This window comes from Hypanus sabinus, chromosome 17, assembly GCF_030144855.1.
Source record: "Hypanus sabinus isolate sHypSab1 chromosome 17, sHypSab1.hap1, whole genome shotgun sequence".
In the NCBI taxonomy this organism is placed as follows: domain Eukaryota; kingdom Metazoa; phylum Chordata; class Chondrichthyes; order Myliobatiformes; family Dasyatidae; genus Hypanus; species Hypanus sabinus.
Genome location: NC_082722.1, coordinates 29,771,816 through 29,791,189, shown reverse-complemented (window position 1 = coordinate 29,791,189; position 19,374 = coordinate 29,771,816). Strand labels below are relative to the sequence as shown.

Genomic DNA, 19,374 nt, shown 5'->3' with positions numbered 1-19,374 from the left:
GTCAAGAAGGTCCGGAAAGGGATGCAGTCATCTTTGCCGAGGTTCGTCCTGAACAGTTGCATTATGTGAGTCTCTGTGCTCTACTGGCTGGTCCAGAGAGAGATACCAGTAAAGACATGGACTACTGCTAGAAGATTACATTGGTCTTCCAGTACTAAGAGCTGCCAGTACTTTGCTGACAGATACATTCTAAGAAACTGGAGTATGTGCTGAGGGACACACTAAATCTTGCTGCTGTCATTTCTAAAGCTCTGCGGAGAAGGATTACATTGGGACTGGGCTATGTAACAATCTCGCAGAGTCTCAGTGATGAGATGTTTCGGAATGAAGAATTTATGACTTTGACACTTCATATTAGTGAATTGCTTGGTGCAGTGAATGTGGAAAATACCCTGCGCCCTAATCGTATTACTGTGTATTTTATGAATGAGTGTATTTTGGGAGAAATAACCACAAATCATTTTTAATTTAAACCAAGACTTTAATGTAGCACTTTAAAAATTAGTCTACAAGCCTTTTATTTCTAATTTATTTTCAGGTGGCTACTCAGAGATGTACGCTGCATTGTGTGATTACAACGGATTTCTCTTCAAAGAAGAGATCCAGTGGGTATGTCTACATTGAGTACAGTGCTTACAAAATTAACAGTTACTTCAAACGTGCACGGACACACACACACAGAGACACCCCCCCCCATCCCCCAGAAATCAGGCAGCATTTATGAAGGGAAATGAATAGATGATATTGTAGATTGAGACCCCCGACCTGCTGAGTTGCTCCAGGACTTTTTTTTGTGTGTAGCTCCAGATGTCTAGCATCTGCAGTCTTTCCTGTGTCTCCAGCTACAGTTACTTCATAGAGAAAATCACGAGGTTATATGGTGAGGAATTGTGATGCAGTAAATTCTGGCACATGGGTGTGGAAACAAAGCATTAATAATAGTAACACATACGACAACCCCTCTGTGTTTATAGCAACAGGAAACAGGCAAATCAACATACACGCCCTTGCAGTACACAGTCTGTAGTAAGAAAGGTGCTAAACATTGGAAAATATTTGACTGAAAAAAATGTTGTTACCTAATTCAGAAGGTGCAGAAACAATTTCATCCCTGAAATTGACAATTAACTGGAATTACCTTGAAAAGCTAATAGAAGTGAGGGTAAATAGTGAAGGTTTATTTTTTGGACCATTGCCTGAGAGGAAGCCAAACAGAGTCTCATTGTATCTATATATAATGACAATAAACATCATTTGTAACGTTCTCCTTCGGGTGTAACGAAACGCCGAATTTAACGTCCGGATAAACCACAGTTAATAAGAACCAGATCGCAGTAAGATTAACCATTTACTGTTCACTCTTCACATTAACATATGGTGAAAACTGTTGATAAAACAATACAAGATTGATACAGTATTTGTTCCTTCCTTAATATCACATTTCAAGTGTAAATACTTGCAAAGGTGACTATAACTACATTACACTAAGGTGCAGTATACAGGGAGAGTTTACCTGCTCCATTGACTACTTTAAATACACTTCCATGCAAACTATCCGCGACTCTTTAACTAACAAAAGCATAAACATTATCTACCGTCGTTACCTCTAACAGGATCAGCATTAACATCTTAGTTCAATATATCGATTATCTATTAACTTACAGCGTTGCTCTCACTGTGATTTCTCATGCCTGCAAAACTGCTTGTGCTCAGGTGAGCCTCGTGGAAAGCCCCCACCCTCGCGCTAATTTCAAACCGGTGTTTTCCCACAAGACGCGGCGAAACCGGATGTGACGTCATCGCATGCCGATATATTTTACATGCAATGAATATACTTTAAACACTTCTAATTCTAACTAGAAAATACTATTGAATGAATTACTAAGCGAAAATATTATAAACTAAATAACTGTCGTAAAGACAGCACATCATTCATTCATTCATTCTGTCACAACAATAACCATAGAGTGGGAGGACAGCCAACAATGTAACACTGAATAAAAAAAGAGAACGAGACCAAGTCACTGTTGGTCTTTCAGTATAAAGTTAGTAGTAAGCAAAAATTACTGGGAACAATTCTGAGGATCAGTGGTTATAAAAACAGAGAAATGTACGACACTGAGGAAAACAATTAAGTTGAAACTGTCTGAAAAAGTGTAACCAGCCGTAAGGGCGCTCAGTCCATAACTTTTAGTTTATGTAATTCCAACCGTACTTTTTAAATGCCTTGTGAGTTTACCACCACTTCATGCTCATGCGCTCAGCAGCCTCGTCCTAAAGTCCAGAGAAGTAATGCTTTGACAAGAATCCTTATTTACCTTTTTTCAAAAAAACGGAATTATGACTCGCCTTTAAAATTCTGTGCAAACTAATTCTAGTCATTTTATCAGAATAAAATGATCTGGTTAGTGCTCTGTTAATAGGAACTTTGACACAGCTGGCCTAAGAACTGGTACATACCTTAAGTTTCCAAGTTGATCTCTCAGGCCTAAGAACTTGGCTTTGAGAAAACGAACCCTCTTGTACTGATGTGTCCAATTAGTCTGCTGTCTGTGACAACTTTTTGTGAAGCACTTGGAATGTAGCCTTGCACTGAGACTCTTGTTTTCTCTTCCCAGGATGTAGACACCATCTACCATAGTCAGAACACCAAGGAATTTAACCTTCTAGACTTCAGCCACTTGGATTCAAGGTGAGATAAGCCAAGTCTTAATACGGTTCATTGAGTTGAACTAAAGCTAAGGTTCTCTGTTGAGATACACCTAGGCTAAACCAATAAAAGAGTAGGACTTAGACCTTATCTTAAAATTTTAGAGAAACAGGGTGGAACAGGCCATTCCAGTCACTGAGCCGTGCCGCCCAGCGACCCACTGATTTAACCCTTGCCTAATCACAGGACGATTTACAATCTCCAATTAACCTGCTCATCAGTATGTCTTTGGAGGAAACCAGGGCACCTGGAGGAATTCCAAGCTCACCCTGAAAAACGTACAAGCGTTCTTACAGAGGACACCCGAACTGAACTCTGAACTCCAACACCCCGAGCTGTGACAACACGGCGCTAACCGCTAAGCTACCGTGGCACCAAGACAAAGCAGATGTTGATATGGGCCCCGATAATGTTCTGGACCATTGACCTTAACTGCCACGCTGAGCACGGCTCTGTGTTGTGGAGGCCGGCGAGCATGGGATGGGGCACCACAGAAGGGCAGGACGATAGCCGATCAGTTGCCGTAAAACCTTACAGCATCTTTGAACGTGACCAGGTTTCTATTCCTGCCGCCATCTCTAAGGACTTTGTGTGCTCTCACTGTGACTGTGTGGGTTTCCTCCGAATGCTCTAGTTTCCTCCCACACTCCAAAGGTTAGTAATCTGTGGGCATGCTGTGCTGGAAGTGTGGAGACACTTGTCCACCCAGCACAATCCTCGCTGATTTGATTTGACGCAAACAACGCATTCACTGTACGTTCCGATGAACAGGTGACAAACAAGACTATCCTTATCTTTATCTAATCTTTGTCTAAAAAATCCTTAATCCATAGTTGGAGAAGCTGAAGATGGAAGGAAGTGTAACTGTAGTACAGGAGAATATTAGCGGATGTGAAACGTGTGCAAGTGTGTTTTCCATTAGCTTGCAGTTATTTGGATCAATAGGTTTCAACAGGTTCATTTAATGTCAGAGAAATTAAATGAAGGGAGGCAGAGACAAAGATAGATAAGAGTTATTGGGAGGTAGTCACACCAAAAGGACAGGAGGTAGGCAAATGGGTGACAGTCAAGAGAGGCAGGGGGAGCAGACAGAGAGAGCAGAGCACCCCTGTGGCCGTTCCCATCAACAATAAGTATACTGTTTTGGATACTGTTGGTGGGGATGACCGACCAGGAACAAATTGCAGTGGTCCTGTCTCTGGCACTGAGGTTGGACCCTCGACTAGGAAGGGGAGGAGGGAAGAGAAGAGAGCAGTATTAATAGGGGATTCTATAGTCAGGGGGGCGGATAGGAGATTTTGTGGGGAAGATCAGGAGTCTCGGATGGTATGTTGCCTCCCTGGTGCCGGGGTCAAGGATATCTCAGATCGGGTGCAGGTTATTCTCGAGAGAGAGGGCAAGAACCCAGATGTTGTGGTCCATGTAGGGACCAACGACGTGGGTAGGATGATTGAGGGGGTCCTGCGTAGTGAGTTCAGGGAGTTAGGTGTGAAGCTGAAGGGCAGGACCTCCAGGGTAACAATCTCAGGATTGCTACCTGTGCCACGTGCGAGAGAGGCAAGGAACAGAAGGATTATACAGATTAATACGTGGCTGAGAGGATGGTGCAGGAGGGAGGGCTTCAGGTTTTTAGATAATTGGGCGTTGTTCCAGGGAAGGTGGGACCTGTTCCGACGGGATGGTTTACACCTGAACTGGAGCGGTACTAACAGTCTTGCAGGAAAGTTTGCTAGTGCTTCTCGGGGGGGGGGGGGTTTAAACTAAATTTGCAGGGGGCAGGGATCCAGAATGTGAGGATAGTGAGAGGAAGAATAAAGGACAGGTGGGGACTGCACGGTTCCGGAATATTAAGTGTGTAGTAGAGAAAGGTGAGGTGGAACAAGTGATAAGGAGGACACATGTACAGAAGGATGGTCTGACGGAACATGGAGTTAAATGTGCAGAAAGAATAAGTAAATTTAGGAAGGACAACAAAATTCAAGGGGCTTATAGCCCGATGGGAGTTCAGGGAGCTGGGTTAAGCACAATAGGCAGCGATTTAAACAGAGAGAGGAGAAATGGGCTAAAAATTCTGTATCTGAATGCACGAAATGTCAGAAATAAGGCGGATGAGCTTGAAGCTCAGGTGCGAATGGGTAACTATGAGGTTGTTGGGATAACAGAGACATGGCTGCAGGGAGATCAGACCTGGGAGATGAATGTACAAGGGTATACGTGCTATCATAGAGACAGAAATGTGGGCAGAGGGGGTGAGGTGGGCCTGTTGGTGAGGAATGAGATTCAGTCCTTTGAAAGGAGGGACATAGGATCAGGAGAAATACTGTGTGGATAGAACTGAGGAACAGTAAGGGCAAAAAGACCCTAATGGGTGTTGTCTACAGGCCCCCAAACAGTAGCATGGATATTGGGTGCAAGTTGAATAGGGAGTTAACATTGGCATGTGGCAAAGGTAATATCGCAGTAGTTATGGGGGATTTCAACATACAGGTGAACTGGGAGAATCAGGCTGGTGCTGGACCCCAGGATAGGGAGCATGTAGAGTGCCTATGGGATGCATTCTTGGAACAGCTTGTATGAGAGCCGACCAGGGACAAGACTATTCTGGATTTAGTGTTGTGTTTGATAAGCGATCTTGAAGGAAAGGAGCCATTAGGAGGTAGCGATCATAATATGATGTTTTTATCTGCAATTTGAGGAGGATAAAGGCAGATCAGAGGTGTCAGTGTTGCAGTTGAACAAAGGGGACTATGGAGCCATGAGGGAGGAGCTGGCCAAAGTTGACTGGATGGATAGCCTAGCACAAAAGACAGTGGAACATCAATGGCAGGTGTTCTTGGGAATGATGCACAAGGTGCAAAATCAGTTCATCACCCGGAGAAGGAAGGATTCAAAGGGGGGAAAGGGGCCACAGTGGTTGACAAAGGAAGTCAGAGATTGCATAGCATTTAAAAAACAGGAAGTATGACGGAGCTAAGGTGAATGGGAAGACAGATGATTGGGAAATTTTTAAGGAACAACAGAACTTAACTAAAAAGACAATACGGGGAGAAAAAATGAGGTATGAACGCAAGCTAGCCAGGAATATAAAGGAGGATAGCAAAAGCTTTTTTAGGTATGTGAAAAGAAAGAAGATAGTTAAGAACAATGTTGGGCCCTTGAAGAATGAATTGGGTGAAATTGTTATGGGAAACAGAAAAATGGCAGAAGAATTTAACAAGTACTTTAGATCTGTCTTCACTAGGGAAGACACAAGCAATCTCCCAGATGTATGGATGGACCAAGGACATAGTGTAACAGAGGAAATGAAACAGATTGACATTAGGAAGGAAACGGTGATGAGTAGACTGATGGGATTGAAGGCTAATAAATCCCCAGGTCCAGATGGTCTTCATCCTAGGGTACTAAAGGAGGTGGCTCTGGAAATTGCGGATGCATGGGTAATCATTTTCCAATGTTCCTTAGATTCAGGATCAGTTCCTGAGGATTGGAGAATGGCTAATGTTATCCCACTTTTTAAGAAAGGAGGGAGGGAGAAAACAAAGAACATCAGTAGTGGGGAAGATGCTAGAGTCCATTATTAAAGATGAAATAGTGGCATATCTACATAGCAGTGATAGGATTGGGCTGAGCCAGCATGGATTTACCAAGGGTAAATCATGCTTGACTAATCTATTGGAGTTTTTCGAGGATGTAACCAGGAAGTTAGACAAGGGAGATCCAGTGGATCTCGATTTTCAGAAGGCATTTGATAAGGTCCCACATAGGAGATTGGTGGGGAAAATCAGAGCTCATGGCATTGGGAGGAAGATATTGAAATGGATAGAAAACTGGTTGGCAGATAGAAAGCAAAGGGTAGCGGTGAATGGGTGTTTCTCGGAATGGCAGGTGGTGACTAGTGGGGTGCCACAGGGCTCGGTATTGGGACCACAGCTGTTTACAATTTACATCAACAATTTAGATGAAGGCATTGTGAATAACATTAGCAAGTTTGCTGATGATACTAAGCTGGGTGGCAGTGTGACATGTGATGAGGATGTTAGGAGTGGGCAGATACCTGGCAGATGACGTTTAATGTGAATAAGTGTGAGGTTATCCACTTTGGGAGTAAGAACAGGAAGGCAGATTATTATCTGAACGGTGTAGAGTTAGGTAAGGGAGAAATACAAAGAGATCTATGAGTCCTTGTTCATCAGTCACTGAAGGTGAATGAGCAAGTGCAGCAGGCAGTGAAGAAGGCTAATGGAATGTTGGCCTTTATTACAAAGGGAATTGAGTACAAGAGCAAGGAAATCCTCTTGCATTTGTACAGAGCCCTGGTGAGACCACACCTGGAGTATTGTGTACAGTTTTGGTCTCCAGGGTTAAGGAAGGATGTCCTGGCTGTAGAGGAAGTGCAGCGTAGATTCACGAGGTTAATTCCTGGGATGTCTGGACTGTCTTACGCACAGAAGTTAGAGAGATTGGGCTTGTACACGCTGGAATTAAGGAGATTGAGGGGGGATCTGATTACAACATATGAGATTATTAAGGGATTGGACAAGATAGAGGCAGGAAATATGTTCCAGATGCTGGGAGAGTCCAGTACCAGAGGGCATGGTTTGAGAGTAAGGGGTAGGTCATTTAGGACAGAGTTAAGGAAAAAACTTCTTCTCCCAGTGAGTTGTGGGGGATGTGGAATGCACTGCCTCAGAAGGCTGTGGAGGCCAATCTCTGGATGCTTTCGAGAAGGAGTTAGATAGGTATCTTATGGATAGGGGAATCAAGGGATATGGGGACAAGGCAGGAACCGGGTATTGATAGTAGTTGATCAGCCATGATCTCAGAATGGTGATGCAGGCTCGAAGAGCCGAATGGTCTACTTCTGCACCTATTGTCTATTGTCTATAAATGTATACAATATACATCCTGAAATTCTTTTTCTTCACAAACTTCCATGAAAGCAGAGGAGTGCCCCAAAGAATGAATGACAGTTAAATGTTAGAACCCCAAAGCCCCCCCCCCCCCACACACAAGCAGCAGGAAGACAGCAACCCACCCCCAACGAGCAAAAAAGCATCGGCGCCCTCCACTGAGCACTCGAGCGCGCAGCAAAGCATCGGTAAAGACACAGACTTGCAGTACCCCGAAGACTACTCGTTCACCCGGTAATCTGACATACCACAGGCTCTCTCTCTCTCTCCCTAATAAGGGAAAAACAGGTGTCCCCATTTCACAGCAAGAGGGGAAACATGGAGACATAACAAATAACTCACTGATTTATGATGTTAAGAGTCTGTTGCGTCACTTGTCAGAGCTCTGCGCTAAGAGATTCAGCCCGCAGAAAGGTGCAGATCTCCGGACACAGCCCACGGCAGCTAAACTGCTGCTCCCAATGTTCCGTGTTCTCCTGTGATGCCTCGGTCAGGGGCACCAGCCTAGAATCAGCCCATCTCCAGAGCCACGAAAATCTGGCACCCTGGAGGCAAGGAAGTTTTCCAGGCCATGTGCTTGGGATATCGAAAAATGGCCGGTCATGAGGCCCTGAGAGTGGATACCAATCCCGCAGAGAACCGAAGTCAGAGTGTAACTCCGGGCCAGGCTCTTCAAAAGAACCTTGAAAAGGGAAAAAGAGATGTGAAATATAGAAACAGAGCTGTTTCCGAAGATGCAAGCAAAGGAGTCGCTGTTTAGCGCCATCCTCGCTTCGCACGAAATGGCGACTCCTTTGCTTGCATCTTTGGAAACAGCTCGTAATGATTTTTCTCCTATTTGTTTCTGAGTGTACTTCTGCTAATGTTAATTTCACTGGTGCTGGCAACACTTCTATGTTATTCATCATTTGTTTGTCTAGACAGTGAGTCATGGTTGCATTTTCTCTCGTTTGTGTAGTGTTAAGCTTCATAATATCCAGGTCCCCAAAGGGAATGAGTGTTGGGAAGGGGTGGGGAAGGGATGTAATGCACTGTGGAGAGCAGGCAGAGGGGTGCCGTGAGAACCTTTTGAAATGATTTACACTTTACAAACTGTTCTGTGTAATATTTACTGTCTTAATCAACCATTTATAGTATATGCCCTGTGACTACTTTACTAGGTACAATTAGGTATAAAGCAACCGCTGCGTGACCTTCTGCTACCGTAGCCCATCCACCTCCAGGTTTGACGTGTTGTGTGCACAGAGATGCTCCTCGCTGCTACATGTGACTTTTTCAGTTACTGTCACCTTCCTGCCAACTTGAACCAGTCTGGCCATTCTCCCCTCACCTCACTCATTAACAAGGCGTTTCTGCCCACAGAACTGCTGCACTCTGCACCAGTTTTTAAAGTCTTGCACCATTCTCTGTAAACTCCAGAGGCTGTTGTGTGCAAAAGCCCCAGGAGAGCAGCAGTTTCTGAGATACTCAAACCAACCTGTCTAGCACCAACAATCATTCAAGTCAAAGTCACTTGGACCACATTTCCTCCTTATTCTGATGTCTGGTCTGAACAACAGTTGAACCTCTTGACCATGCCTGCATGCTTTTATGCACTGAGTTGCTGCCAAATGATTGGTTGATTACACAAGCAGATGTGCCTAATAAAGTGACCACTGACTGTATATGTTCTTTCAAACAGAGATATCTCATTGAGTGTGGCAGCCTTGGCATTCAATCAATGGTTTACAAAACTTTTCTCCAAGGATTTGCGACTGGTAAGTTAATCTGGATCAACTTAGAAATATGATGCCAAGATTCGGTCTGGCAGATACTCTGGGTGGGATTGTCAGAGAATGTGGAAGGCTTTATAATCACGTTAATAATCAACTTTAAATTCAGATTACCTTCAGCTGAACTACAGTGTTCCAAATGATTCCTTTGTGATTCCAGTAAATATTCCCAATATTTACTGCAGTAATATTCTGATAATTGGTTGAGATATTATATAAAGTGATAATTCATAATATTAATAAACATTTACTGTCATCTGAAGAGTAGTGGTGAGGGTAAGTTGGGGGAACAGTCCTTCTAGTAGCCTGACGGTCCTAGCTGGCATAATAATTCTGTTGCTCTAATATCTAATTTTATCAGAGTAATTATAATTTTGCCATTTGCACAAATGTTTCTGCTTGGGAAAGTGAGTATGTATAACTGGAGTATTCTTTAGAGAACTGTTGCTCTAGAAATCTTTGGAAATGGTAAAAGGCTTCCGACTGTGGATTGGTATTTAATTCTCAGCCTAACTAGGTAATCATGAAATGTCAATGATGATCGATAGATTCACATGAAGGACTGATTGGTGTCTGTCCAAATTACTTACTGACAATCAATTTGCGCACATGGCTGAATATTGCTCCAACTATTAAAGGGCACCGTACTTGGATTTGTATAAAACTTTTCCATGGCCTGGAATTGGCCTGGTGATCAGACAGCAAGCAGTATAACAAAGTATGTTAAAATGGTATTTGGCAAGAGCACAAATCCAGTGGTAAATCTTGTATAACTTGGATATGAATTGAATCGTTTCAACAAAAAGCATTTTTAAACTTGTGTCGCAAGTTGGTTAGCAATTAACAGTCAATTATTAATACATTTAGTGTTAGATACTGACAGATGGAATAGGCTGACCGTCCACTGTGGTGATTTTTGAAATGGGTTTTCATTTAAAAGGTGATTATTGGAAGCTATACTTGCAATTATACAGCAGGGTAAACCTGAGATGTTATTAACGGGGTAAATTGAAAACTGGCGGTATTGATTAATTTGGATTTTTTTTTAAAGTAGTCTAACTAGAGTGTAATTTAAGATTTTGGTTGATAAGTATAGCAGAATTGGAAAAAAATAGAACTTTAAAGTGTTGGTTAAAACAGGGATTTTTGTAGTCTAATCTCAGAGTTTGTTATAAACTATTTTATAATACGCTGTGATTTGTCAAGAACTCCAGTTTGATAACAGACTTGACTGGCAGAAAATGAATGATGGTTCCTTTAGTACCTTTACCACACCATGTTAATAGACGTTTTTATTTTACTGTCCTCCTGAGCCAAACTCTCAGTGTTTCACACAGATTTTATTTCCCATACATTTTGCTTTATGGATCTAGTAAAATTGCACTATCGAGCAGCCAAACTGCAATTTAAGGGGTTTGGATGTGCTGTCCAAATGAGGAAATAATTTCTGGTTATTAAAGATGCTGAAGCTGGAACTTTTAATTTGGTTGGTGTAGTGTGAAGGAAATCTGCATGAAGGATATGAAGAAGGAATTAATTGGGTCTGGTGTTTCCTTGGTGTATAAGGAAATGTGTGAAAAATCCACACTTCTTAACATAGTCATGAATATTAAATGGCACTTGGAATATTTTTTAATCACTAGTTGTTGAGTAAGAGAAGTAATTTGATCATGAGATTTGATTTTCCATTCAAACAGTTGTGTATCCCGCAGTCTGCTGATAATATTTTTAAAACCTTTTAAATTGAAATGATAAATAGGCTTATCTCATCTGAAGCTAGAAATAGATTAATGTACTGAATTTAATTCCTCTCAGGCTGTTGTTCTTCACATTTTGTTATCCCTAAACTATTATTTCTTTCCTTCATCTGCAGAATCTCTCGAGCTTCTTCCCCGATGTAATTCTAATTTCTGGCTCAGGGTACCTGTATTATTCTCCTTTAGCTCCACTTTTTGTAGCAGAAAGAGATTTGGCATTTTATGGGAGATGCTGTCCCAGCTTTATCATTACATTTTTGTACAATTCAGGTCAATCAACAATTAGTTAACAAATTTCATGACATGTGCTGGTGATATCAAACCTGGTCAAGATTCTGAAGCTGACAGTAAGTGGGGGGAATGGAATTGGCCAGGCTCACAAGTAATTTGTGTACTAGCACATAACAGTAAATATATGTGTTTTATATTAGTATTTTTCTTGTCATTTACAGAGCCCTGATGTGATAGAACAGATCTTGTATGTAATCAGTTTGTCCACCAAACTAGAGGAGCTGGTTTTAGAAAATGCTGGAATTAAGTTGTAAGTAGACAAGTGATTTTGAAGCCATTTCTGTTATTGTTAATGTTCAGTAATGCGCTTTCTCTCTCCTTCCTGTAATCAAGTGCCTTTCTCCCTGGGGCGCTGGTTTCATGGCTTTGAGACCTTGATATCCATGAACCCAGGCAGCAAGTAACCTATTAGTAATTGGCAGGTTCTCCGTCAGCAGAGTTATAATTTGTAGCAGGACAGGATATCACAGCTGAACCAGAACATGGAAAGACTCATTGTGCAGATACAAATACACACTTTGGATGGAAATCATAGTTTATTTTTATAAAGAGACAAAGCACCTCCACTGCTGTCTCTGTGGAATTTGCTCATTTCCCTCGGGTGCTCCAAATGTGTTCAGCTTCCCAAAGATGTGCTGTCTGGTAGGTTCTGTTATCCCTTTTGTAGCTGGGTGACGAGAGGAGAGTTGAAGGCCGTGTGAGAGAGGATGAGTGCAGGAAATAACTGGGGGAACATTTGCTTTGAAATTCAGTGTAGACTCAATATACGGGTGAGCACTACATCACTGGGGAAGGGGTTTCATTCCTAGGAGACGGTCCATATCACAATTCTGCATAATGCAAAGCAGTATCATCTGTGTATACACCAAGAAATATTAGTTGTAAAAGAAAGTTATTTATTTATTCATGCATTCATTTATTTATCCATTTATTTATTTATCTATCCGTTTATTTATTTATTTGTTTGTTTGTTTATTTTTCTTCGCAAGTTCTATGAGTGAATTTTATTCCATATCTCAACATTCTGGAAAATGATTTGGGAATCCTGTTAGGGTAAATTTGGGAAAAACCTGTATTAAGAAATATGAATAATATTTCATATGCCCCACCTTTTAGCTAGAAGAACCAATAATGATGTCGCTGTTGCTTTTGTTGAACTCACAATTGCTAAAATTAATGGACTTTTAAGGGAGATGATGAAAATGTTAATGTAAAGGAAATACATTATTATTTTTGCTAGCAACACTTACAAAATGCTGGAGGAATTCAACAGGCCAGGGTCTCTGCCCAAAATGTCGATTGTACTCTTTCCCATAGGTCCTACCTGGCCTGCTGAGTTCCTCCAGCTTGTGTTGCTTGGATTTCCAGCATCTGCAGTTTTCTCTTTAAACTGAATGAAAGGTTTAGTTGTGCTAATTCCTTTAATATTGACTGCAATTCAAACAATAGCATGCGTCACCAATGCCATTCATAAGATTGTTATTGGAAGGAATTCTTTTAAATTGTAATAAGACAGACAACTGCAGGACATGGAACTTGTCACACAGTGTTCGACACTCAGTCCTGAATTCTAATATACTCTCAGTTCAGACTACCAGACTAAGTACCTGAAGGAGTAGTATTCTCTTGGAAATTAATAACTAATTTGTTGACAGGTTTAACTTATTTCTGTTCACACGTTTCTAAATGTATTTGTTTTTTGTTTGATGACTTGTACATAAGGGGTAAATGAATAATGTCTTTGTGAATTTATTACTTTGCAAGAAGAAAATCATCTTTATTAAATGATTAAAGAAAGCTCATGCACTACTGTATAGAATATTAAGTCTTCACTGAACCATTTAGAGCTACATTGTGCATATAGCTGAGATTAATAACTTTATTATAAAATGATCATATCTGTTGAAGCAAATCTAATGACACGGAGCATGAAATGGAGTTAGTGATTCCACTCATAAGAAGGATCTCCTATTGTGCACACCCCGAATCACACTCTGTTTACTTTCGTAGAATTTAATGTTATATCATCCAACACACCTGCGAATGGGTCCTTTTCCTTTGTTTTGATGCAGTGACATAATTCTATCCAAAGACAAAAGGAACCATATTGGCCAGTATTATAGAAATGGGATTTTTATGTTGGCTGTGTTTTAAAATTTTAATCAGTGTGTACATCATTGAAGTGTACATCTCTTTCAGTGATACCGCACAGAAAATAGCACAGGCTTTAGAAGAGAATGTGAATCCAGCTCTTCACACAATAAACCTATCCAACAATCAACTGGAGGACAAAGGTAAACATTAGATATTGTTTAGTTCAAGTTTATTGATTTAGTCTTCACAACTTAAGTAGTTACAGAACAATTACAGCATTGATTTGTTTTTTTTATTTTGAGGCCATTGCAAATCCTGCTGAAAACCATCATATCTTCTTTGTCCAGTGGGGAGACAAGCAAACTCCACAAATGTGATTTTAGGGGTGTCAAGCTAAAGGATATTTCCTCCTAATATCCTTCTTAGACATTATCTTTTTCTTCCAAATTGATAAAATGCAGTCCCTTTTGAACATTTTAGCTGAGCACAGTGAAATTTTACTACCAATTGTTGAGTTCTAACTCTGACTAAGAAGCTATCACAAGGCATGAATTGATGTCTTTTAGATGGGATTTAAATGCCTCTATTTGTGAATTAGCAATTCCATTCCAACTGGGAGCTTCCAAGTGACTATAAAATTCATGTAATCCTCCCACAGAACGTATTCTAAACTGTGACACAGGAGCTACAGTACAAAGTATAAACCAAATTTACCCTTTCCACTTTTGTGGGGCTGAGATGTCTGTCATAAATCCCCTTTCAAAGGATTTCCTTGATGTTCCTCAACTTGAATCCCTCCTACAGTTCTGCCCCAGTGCCCCCTGTCTTGAGTATGGCTGACCACTCCCTGCCCCCTCTCACTGTTGCTCCTAGTACTGTCCTCTTCCCTTTTCCACTTCAAGTGTACCTAGGCCTGATTCTATCTGTTTTGTTCCTCTCTCTGCCATCTTCCCCTCCCTCACAGTCTAGGCCTTGTGCATGATAGAATCTGGCAGCCTGGGAGCATTGCAGAAAATTGGCTCAAGCCACTTACCCTAACCTCTGTTCATCACAGATTCGGAGAATGTCTAGACCGTGTTGTTTAATTTTCCTATCCCTACATCTGTGATTCTTTACTTGGCTCTTTGAATCATTGCTGGTGCATTGGAAACCTACAGTGTGATCAAAACTAAAGTGTGTAACAGTTTGTGCTCTAGAGTCACAGCCACAAGCCATTTGGCCCAACTAGTCCATGCTGAAACCTTTCAAACTACCTACTGCTGTTCTGACAACAGTTCACAGTAATAAGCCTTCAGAAATACTCTTTCACAGTGTTTTGGTAGATTTTAATAAAACATTCAATGCATTTTATGGAATGTATGGCTACAGGATAATTAGGCTAAACCCATCTAGTCATTTTCATTCTAAAGCTGGGGTGGGAAAGTAGATTAAATAATCACTTGCCTATCTTTCTGTCAAGGGTGAAAACGTATATTCATCCGTGCGACAGTCTTCATCATTTCATACAAAATCTTCAACGTGGTCAAATAGCATCAAAAATGACCGTAATAAAACTCTGATGATTCACTACCCGTTCCTAATGGCTGGGCTTCTGCTCACTGAGTGATGTTTGCTTTTCTCCCTTCCAATTCAACTCATGTTCACTTTGAACAAAAGGATCTTGTACTGAAAGTTCATTAGAACATTGCGTAACATGGGGAGGGGTGTGGTTTATAAAAAGTGAACCAGAAGTGTGTTGGGCTATTAATAGGAATAAAATCCACGGGTTTAGTAAATCCACCGCCACCAAAGTCCCGGGTATGTTGGGTGGATTAATACTGTTTTTCTATATCTTGGAATGTTTATTTCAGACATTAATGAAAAAACTAACACTTTTTAAAAGAATGATCCTAATGAACATTACTTACTTTAACAGCCTTAACATCTCCCTGGGAATTGAAGGGTGCCGTTGCTGTTCTGATTGCACCATTGTGACTTAAGACATTTAAATTCAATAGCAATTCCAGTGTTTGCCTAGGTTTTGATGTTATTAATGTGGAAACGGTTTTCAAAAGCAGGCAATTGATGATATGCCTTGAAGAAAGCTTGGGGTACATTAATACAAAAGTAGTTAACACAACTGAACTTTTCTCAACACATTGAAAATGCATATTAGCTATTGTAAACGTAATGTGTTTTAGTAGCAGTGCAGGTTGCTGAAGTAATGTGAACAGTTATCCTGAGGGCTTACAATGAGGGAATGAAATAAAATGGAGTAAGTGTCTTGTGTGAGAGGGCTGGTGATTGCCTTGTACAGGGGTGGTATGATAAACGGGGGAGGCCAATATGACATGTCAGTGAACATATAAAGACAAAGGTGAAGTAATCAGCCATGTGGCAATACCTGCCTTCCAACAGGAGTATCAGCACTCAGCCAACAGTTTGAAAAGCTAGCCAAAGGCCTGAAGTCCATCAACTTCTCCAGAACTTCGCTAGCGGCAAAAGGTAAGCCTGCGCTAAGTAACCAAGTTTCAGCTGCTGCAACCTTGAACCCTTAGAAGGCCAATCATTTGAAAACAATAATCAGCCCAATATATATACCTCTGGTTCACAAATCACAGAAGTACATTGTATTACAGGATATATTCGTGACAAAGAAATTATAGGCAACCTCAAATTTATTCTGGTTTTTATGCATTGTAATTGGTTAAAAAGATTTATTACTCAAGCTACTGTATTTCACGTGCACTGAGGTCACCTTCTGTAAAATTGGATAAAAGAAAGATAACACTAACTTCATATTACCACCCAACAAGGCAGCAATAGCCTATGGTGTTTCGGTTCCGAACCGCCACATTTCGACCTTTCTGTTGTGATTATGGAACAGCACCCGAAAAGAATCTTTTCAAATATCACTAAAAACCTCTTCAGAACCTTGGTGCAGTTAAAAGGAATATTGCCCAGCAATTTTACTGCGCCACTTTTAATGTAATGCGCAGTTACGCAGTTTTAAATTTACTGCACAACCGTTTGTATCGTTAAAAGTGGCATGAGAAATCAATTAATCCATTTACAACCTCACATTTTTGTTGTAATTAATAAACAGTAATAAATAGTTAATTGATGTTTAATGCCCATTCTGGTTTATGTTTTACAGCTGGATGTACATATTTAAATGTTTTATAAGGCAATATATATCTGTGCAAAATGAATAGCAGCTGTAATATCTGACCATCATATCGAGTTATAGCAAAATACAGCACAGAAGTGGCCCTTTTGTCCCACTGAGTCCACTAACCATCAGCTATCCACATACACCTATTTAATCCTATTTTTATTGTCTTCTCATTGTCAGCAATTTCTCTTAAGTTTTATCAGTCACCTACAGTGTTGCTAGAAAGTTTGTGAACCCTGTAGAATTTTTTCTATTTCTGAATAAATATGACCTAAAGTGTGATCGGTCTTCAAGTAAGTCCTAAAACTAGATAAAGAGAACCCAATTAAATAAGTAACACAAAAAAAGTATTTAATTTATTTATTTGTGTGGTAAACCATGTATACTTGCCTGGACATGCCCCTCTGCTGACTGCTCCTGTGGCTCCTCCCACAGACCCCTGTATAAAGGCGATTGGAGGCACTGCTCCTCCCTCAGTCTCCAGGATGTTGTGTGGTGGTCTCTTGCTGCTAATCGTGGTCTCTTGCAGCTAATAAAAGCCTATCGTTCACCCCCCATCTCCGAGAGTTATTGATGGTGCATCAATTTGGAAAAAAATGATCCAATATTACATATTGGAAAAAGTATGTGAACCTCTGGGTTAACGCCTTCTACAAAAACTGTTTGGAGTTGGGTGTTCCAATCAATGAGATGAGATCGGAGGTGTGGGTTACAGAGGTGCCCTGCCCTATGAAAAAAGCACACAAAGTCATATACTGACAGAGTCTGCTCTTCTCAAGACAGTTCTGTTGATGTGCACCATGCCTCGATCAAACAACGTCAGAGGACCTCAGAAGAAGAACTGTAGAGATGCGTGAAGCTGGAAAAGGTTACAAAAGCTTTTCTAAAGAACTGAGTGTTCATCAGTCCATGTAAAGAGAAATTGTCTACAAATGGAGGAAATTCGGTACTGTTGCTACTCTCCCTAGGACTGGGCATCCTGCAAAGATCACACCAAGAACACAACATGCAATGCTGAAGGAGGTGAAAAAGAACCCAAGGGTAAACAGCAAAGACCTGCAGAAATCTCTAGAACTTGCTGAGGTCTCTGTCCATAGAACCATAGAACATTACATCACAGATACAGGCCTTTTGGCCCTTCTTGGCTGCGCTGAACCATTTTTCTGCCCAGTCCCACTGACCTGCACCTGGCCCATATCCCTCCGTACACCTCTCATCCATGTACCTGTCCAAGTTTTTCTGAAGTGTTAAAAGTGAGCCCGCATTTACAACTTCATCTGGCAGCTCATTCCACACTCCCACCACTCTCTGTGTGAAGAAGCCCCCCCCCCAATGTTCCCTTTAAACTTTTCCCCCTTCACCCTTCACCCATGTCCTCTGTTTTTTTTTCTCCCCTAGCCTCTATAAGATAGCCTCTATATATGATGAGACAAAAGTTGATCTTCTTGGCAGAAATGCACATTGCTGTTTGGAGGGAAAAGGGCACTGCACACCAACACCAAAACTTCATCCCAACTGTGAAGCATGGTGGAAGGAGCATCATGGTTTGGGGCTGCTTTGCTGCCTCAGGGCCTGGACAGCTTACAATCATTGAGGGAACAATGAATTCAAAATTGTATCAAGACATTTGACAGGAGAATGTCAGGGTAGCGGTCCATCATCTGAAGCTTAATAGAAGTTAGATAATGCAACGAGACAATGGTCAGAAGGACAAGAGTAAGTCAACAACAGGATGAATTAAAAAGAAGAAAATTTGTGTTTGGAATGGCTGAGTCAAAGCCCTGACCTTAATCCTATCGAAAACCTACAGAAAAGCAAAGTTTCACATACTTTTTCCAACAAATACATGTAATATTGGATCATTTTCTCAACAAATAAATGAACAAATACAATGTTTTTGTGAAATGTATTCAATTGGGTTCTCTTTATCTAGTTTAAGGATTTATGTGAAGATCTGATCACATTTTGGGTCATAATTATGCAGAAATAGAGAAAATTCTACAGGGTTCACAAACTTTCTAGCATCACTGCACACACTATAAGAAACTTACATTGGCCAATTAAACCAGCAACTGAAACATTATTGGCATGTGACGGGAAACAGAAGCGCAGGGCTGACAGGAGAGTATGCAAGCCTGAGGTCAGGACTGAACCCAGATCACTCACTCAGTGCATTAGTGACAGTACCTGCAGTGATGCTCATCTCTTGCTAATCAAGAACAGAGCTGCTGCCTTGTAAAAGACCGTAAGATTGGCCGACGATTTACAGGATGAATCACCTAGTTTACCAACAGATAAAAGTGCAAAGTGAAATACAGTGAGCAAAGGGAACTCGGCAAATCAATCAGCGTCTATGAAGGGGTCTCAGCTTGAAGCGTCAACTGTTTATTCCCTCCATAGATGCTGCTCGACCTGTTCAGTGTGTGTGTGTGTATTGCTCCAGATTTCTAACATCTGGAGAACCTCTTGTGTTTAGCAAACACTAGTAAGATGGATGTACAAAAATTGTATCAGAAAAGAGTATCAGAAATCTTGAGAGAGTCTCCTAGTTACCAAAGAGAGGTTGTTAATCAGCCTGATGTTTGATTCTAAACTTAGCAGTTAAAATGTTAATAACTTCAGAATATCTTCACTTTATTTTCTGCTCCCATCCACTGGTGATTTGGCCAGGAATTGTGTTCTCCCA

The 19,374-nt window shown here is 41.0% G+C and overlaps 1 protein-coding gene across 1 annotated transcript in view; it reads left to right on the top strand.

Annotated features, from left to right (window-relative positions):
* The window catches only part of carmil2 (capping protein regulator and myosin 1 linker 2), a 159,450-nt gene that overhangs the window by 56,080 nt on the left and 83,996 nt on the right, over nucleotides 1-19,374 (top strand). Inside the window, exons 7-12 of the mRNA XM_059992767.1 lie at nucleotides 539-609; nucleotides 2,619-2,692; nucleotides 9,302-9,377; nucleotides 11,602-11,690; nucleotides 13,640-13,734; nucleotides 15,932-16,018. Of these exons, the coding sequence (XP_059848750.1) occupies nucleotides 539-609; nucleotides 2,619-2,692; nucleotides 9,302-9,377; nucleotides 11,602-11,690; nucleotides 13,640-13,734; nucleotides 15,932-16,018 (492 nt within the window). The remainder of the gene's footprint in view (nucleotides 1-538; nucleotides 610-2,618; nucleotides 2,693-9,301; nucleotides 9,378-11,601; nucleotides 11,691-13,639; nucleotides 13,735-15,931; nucleotides 16,019-19,374) is intronic.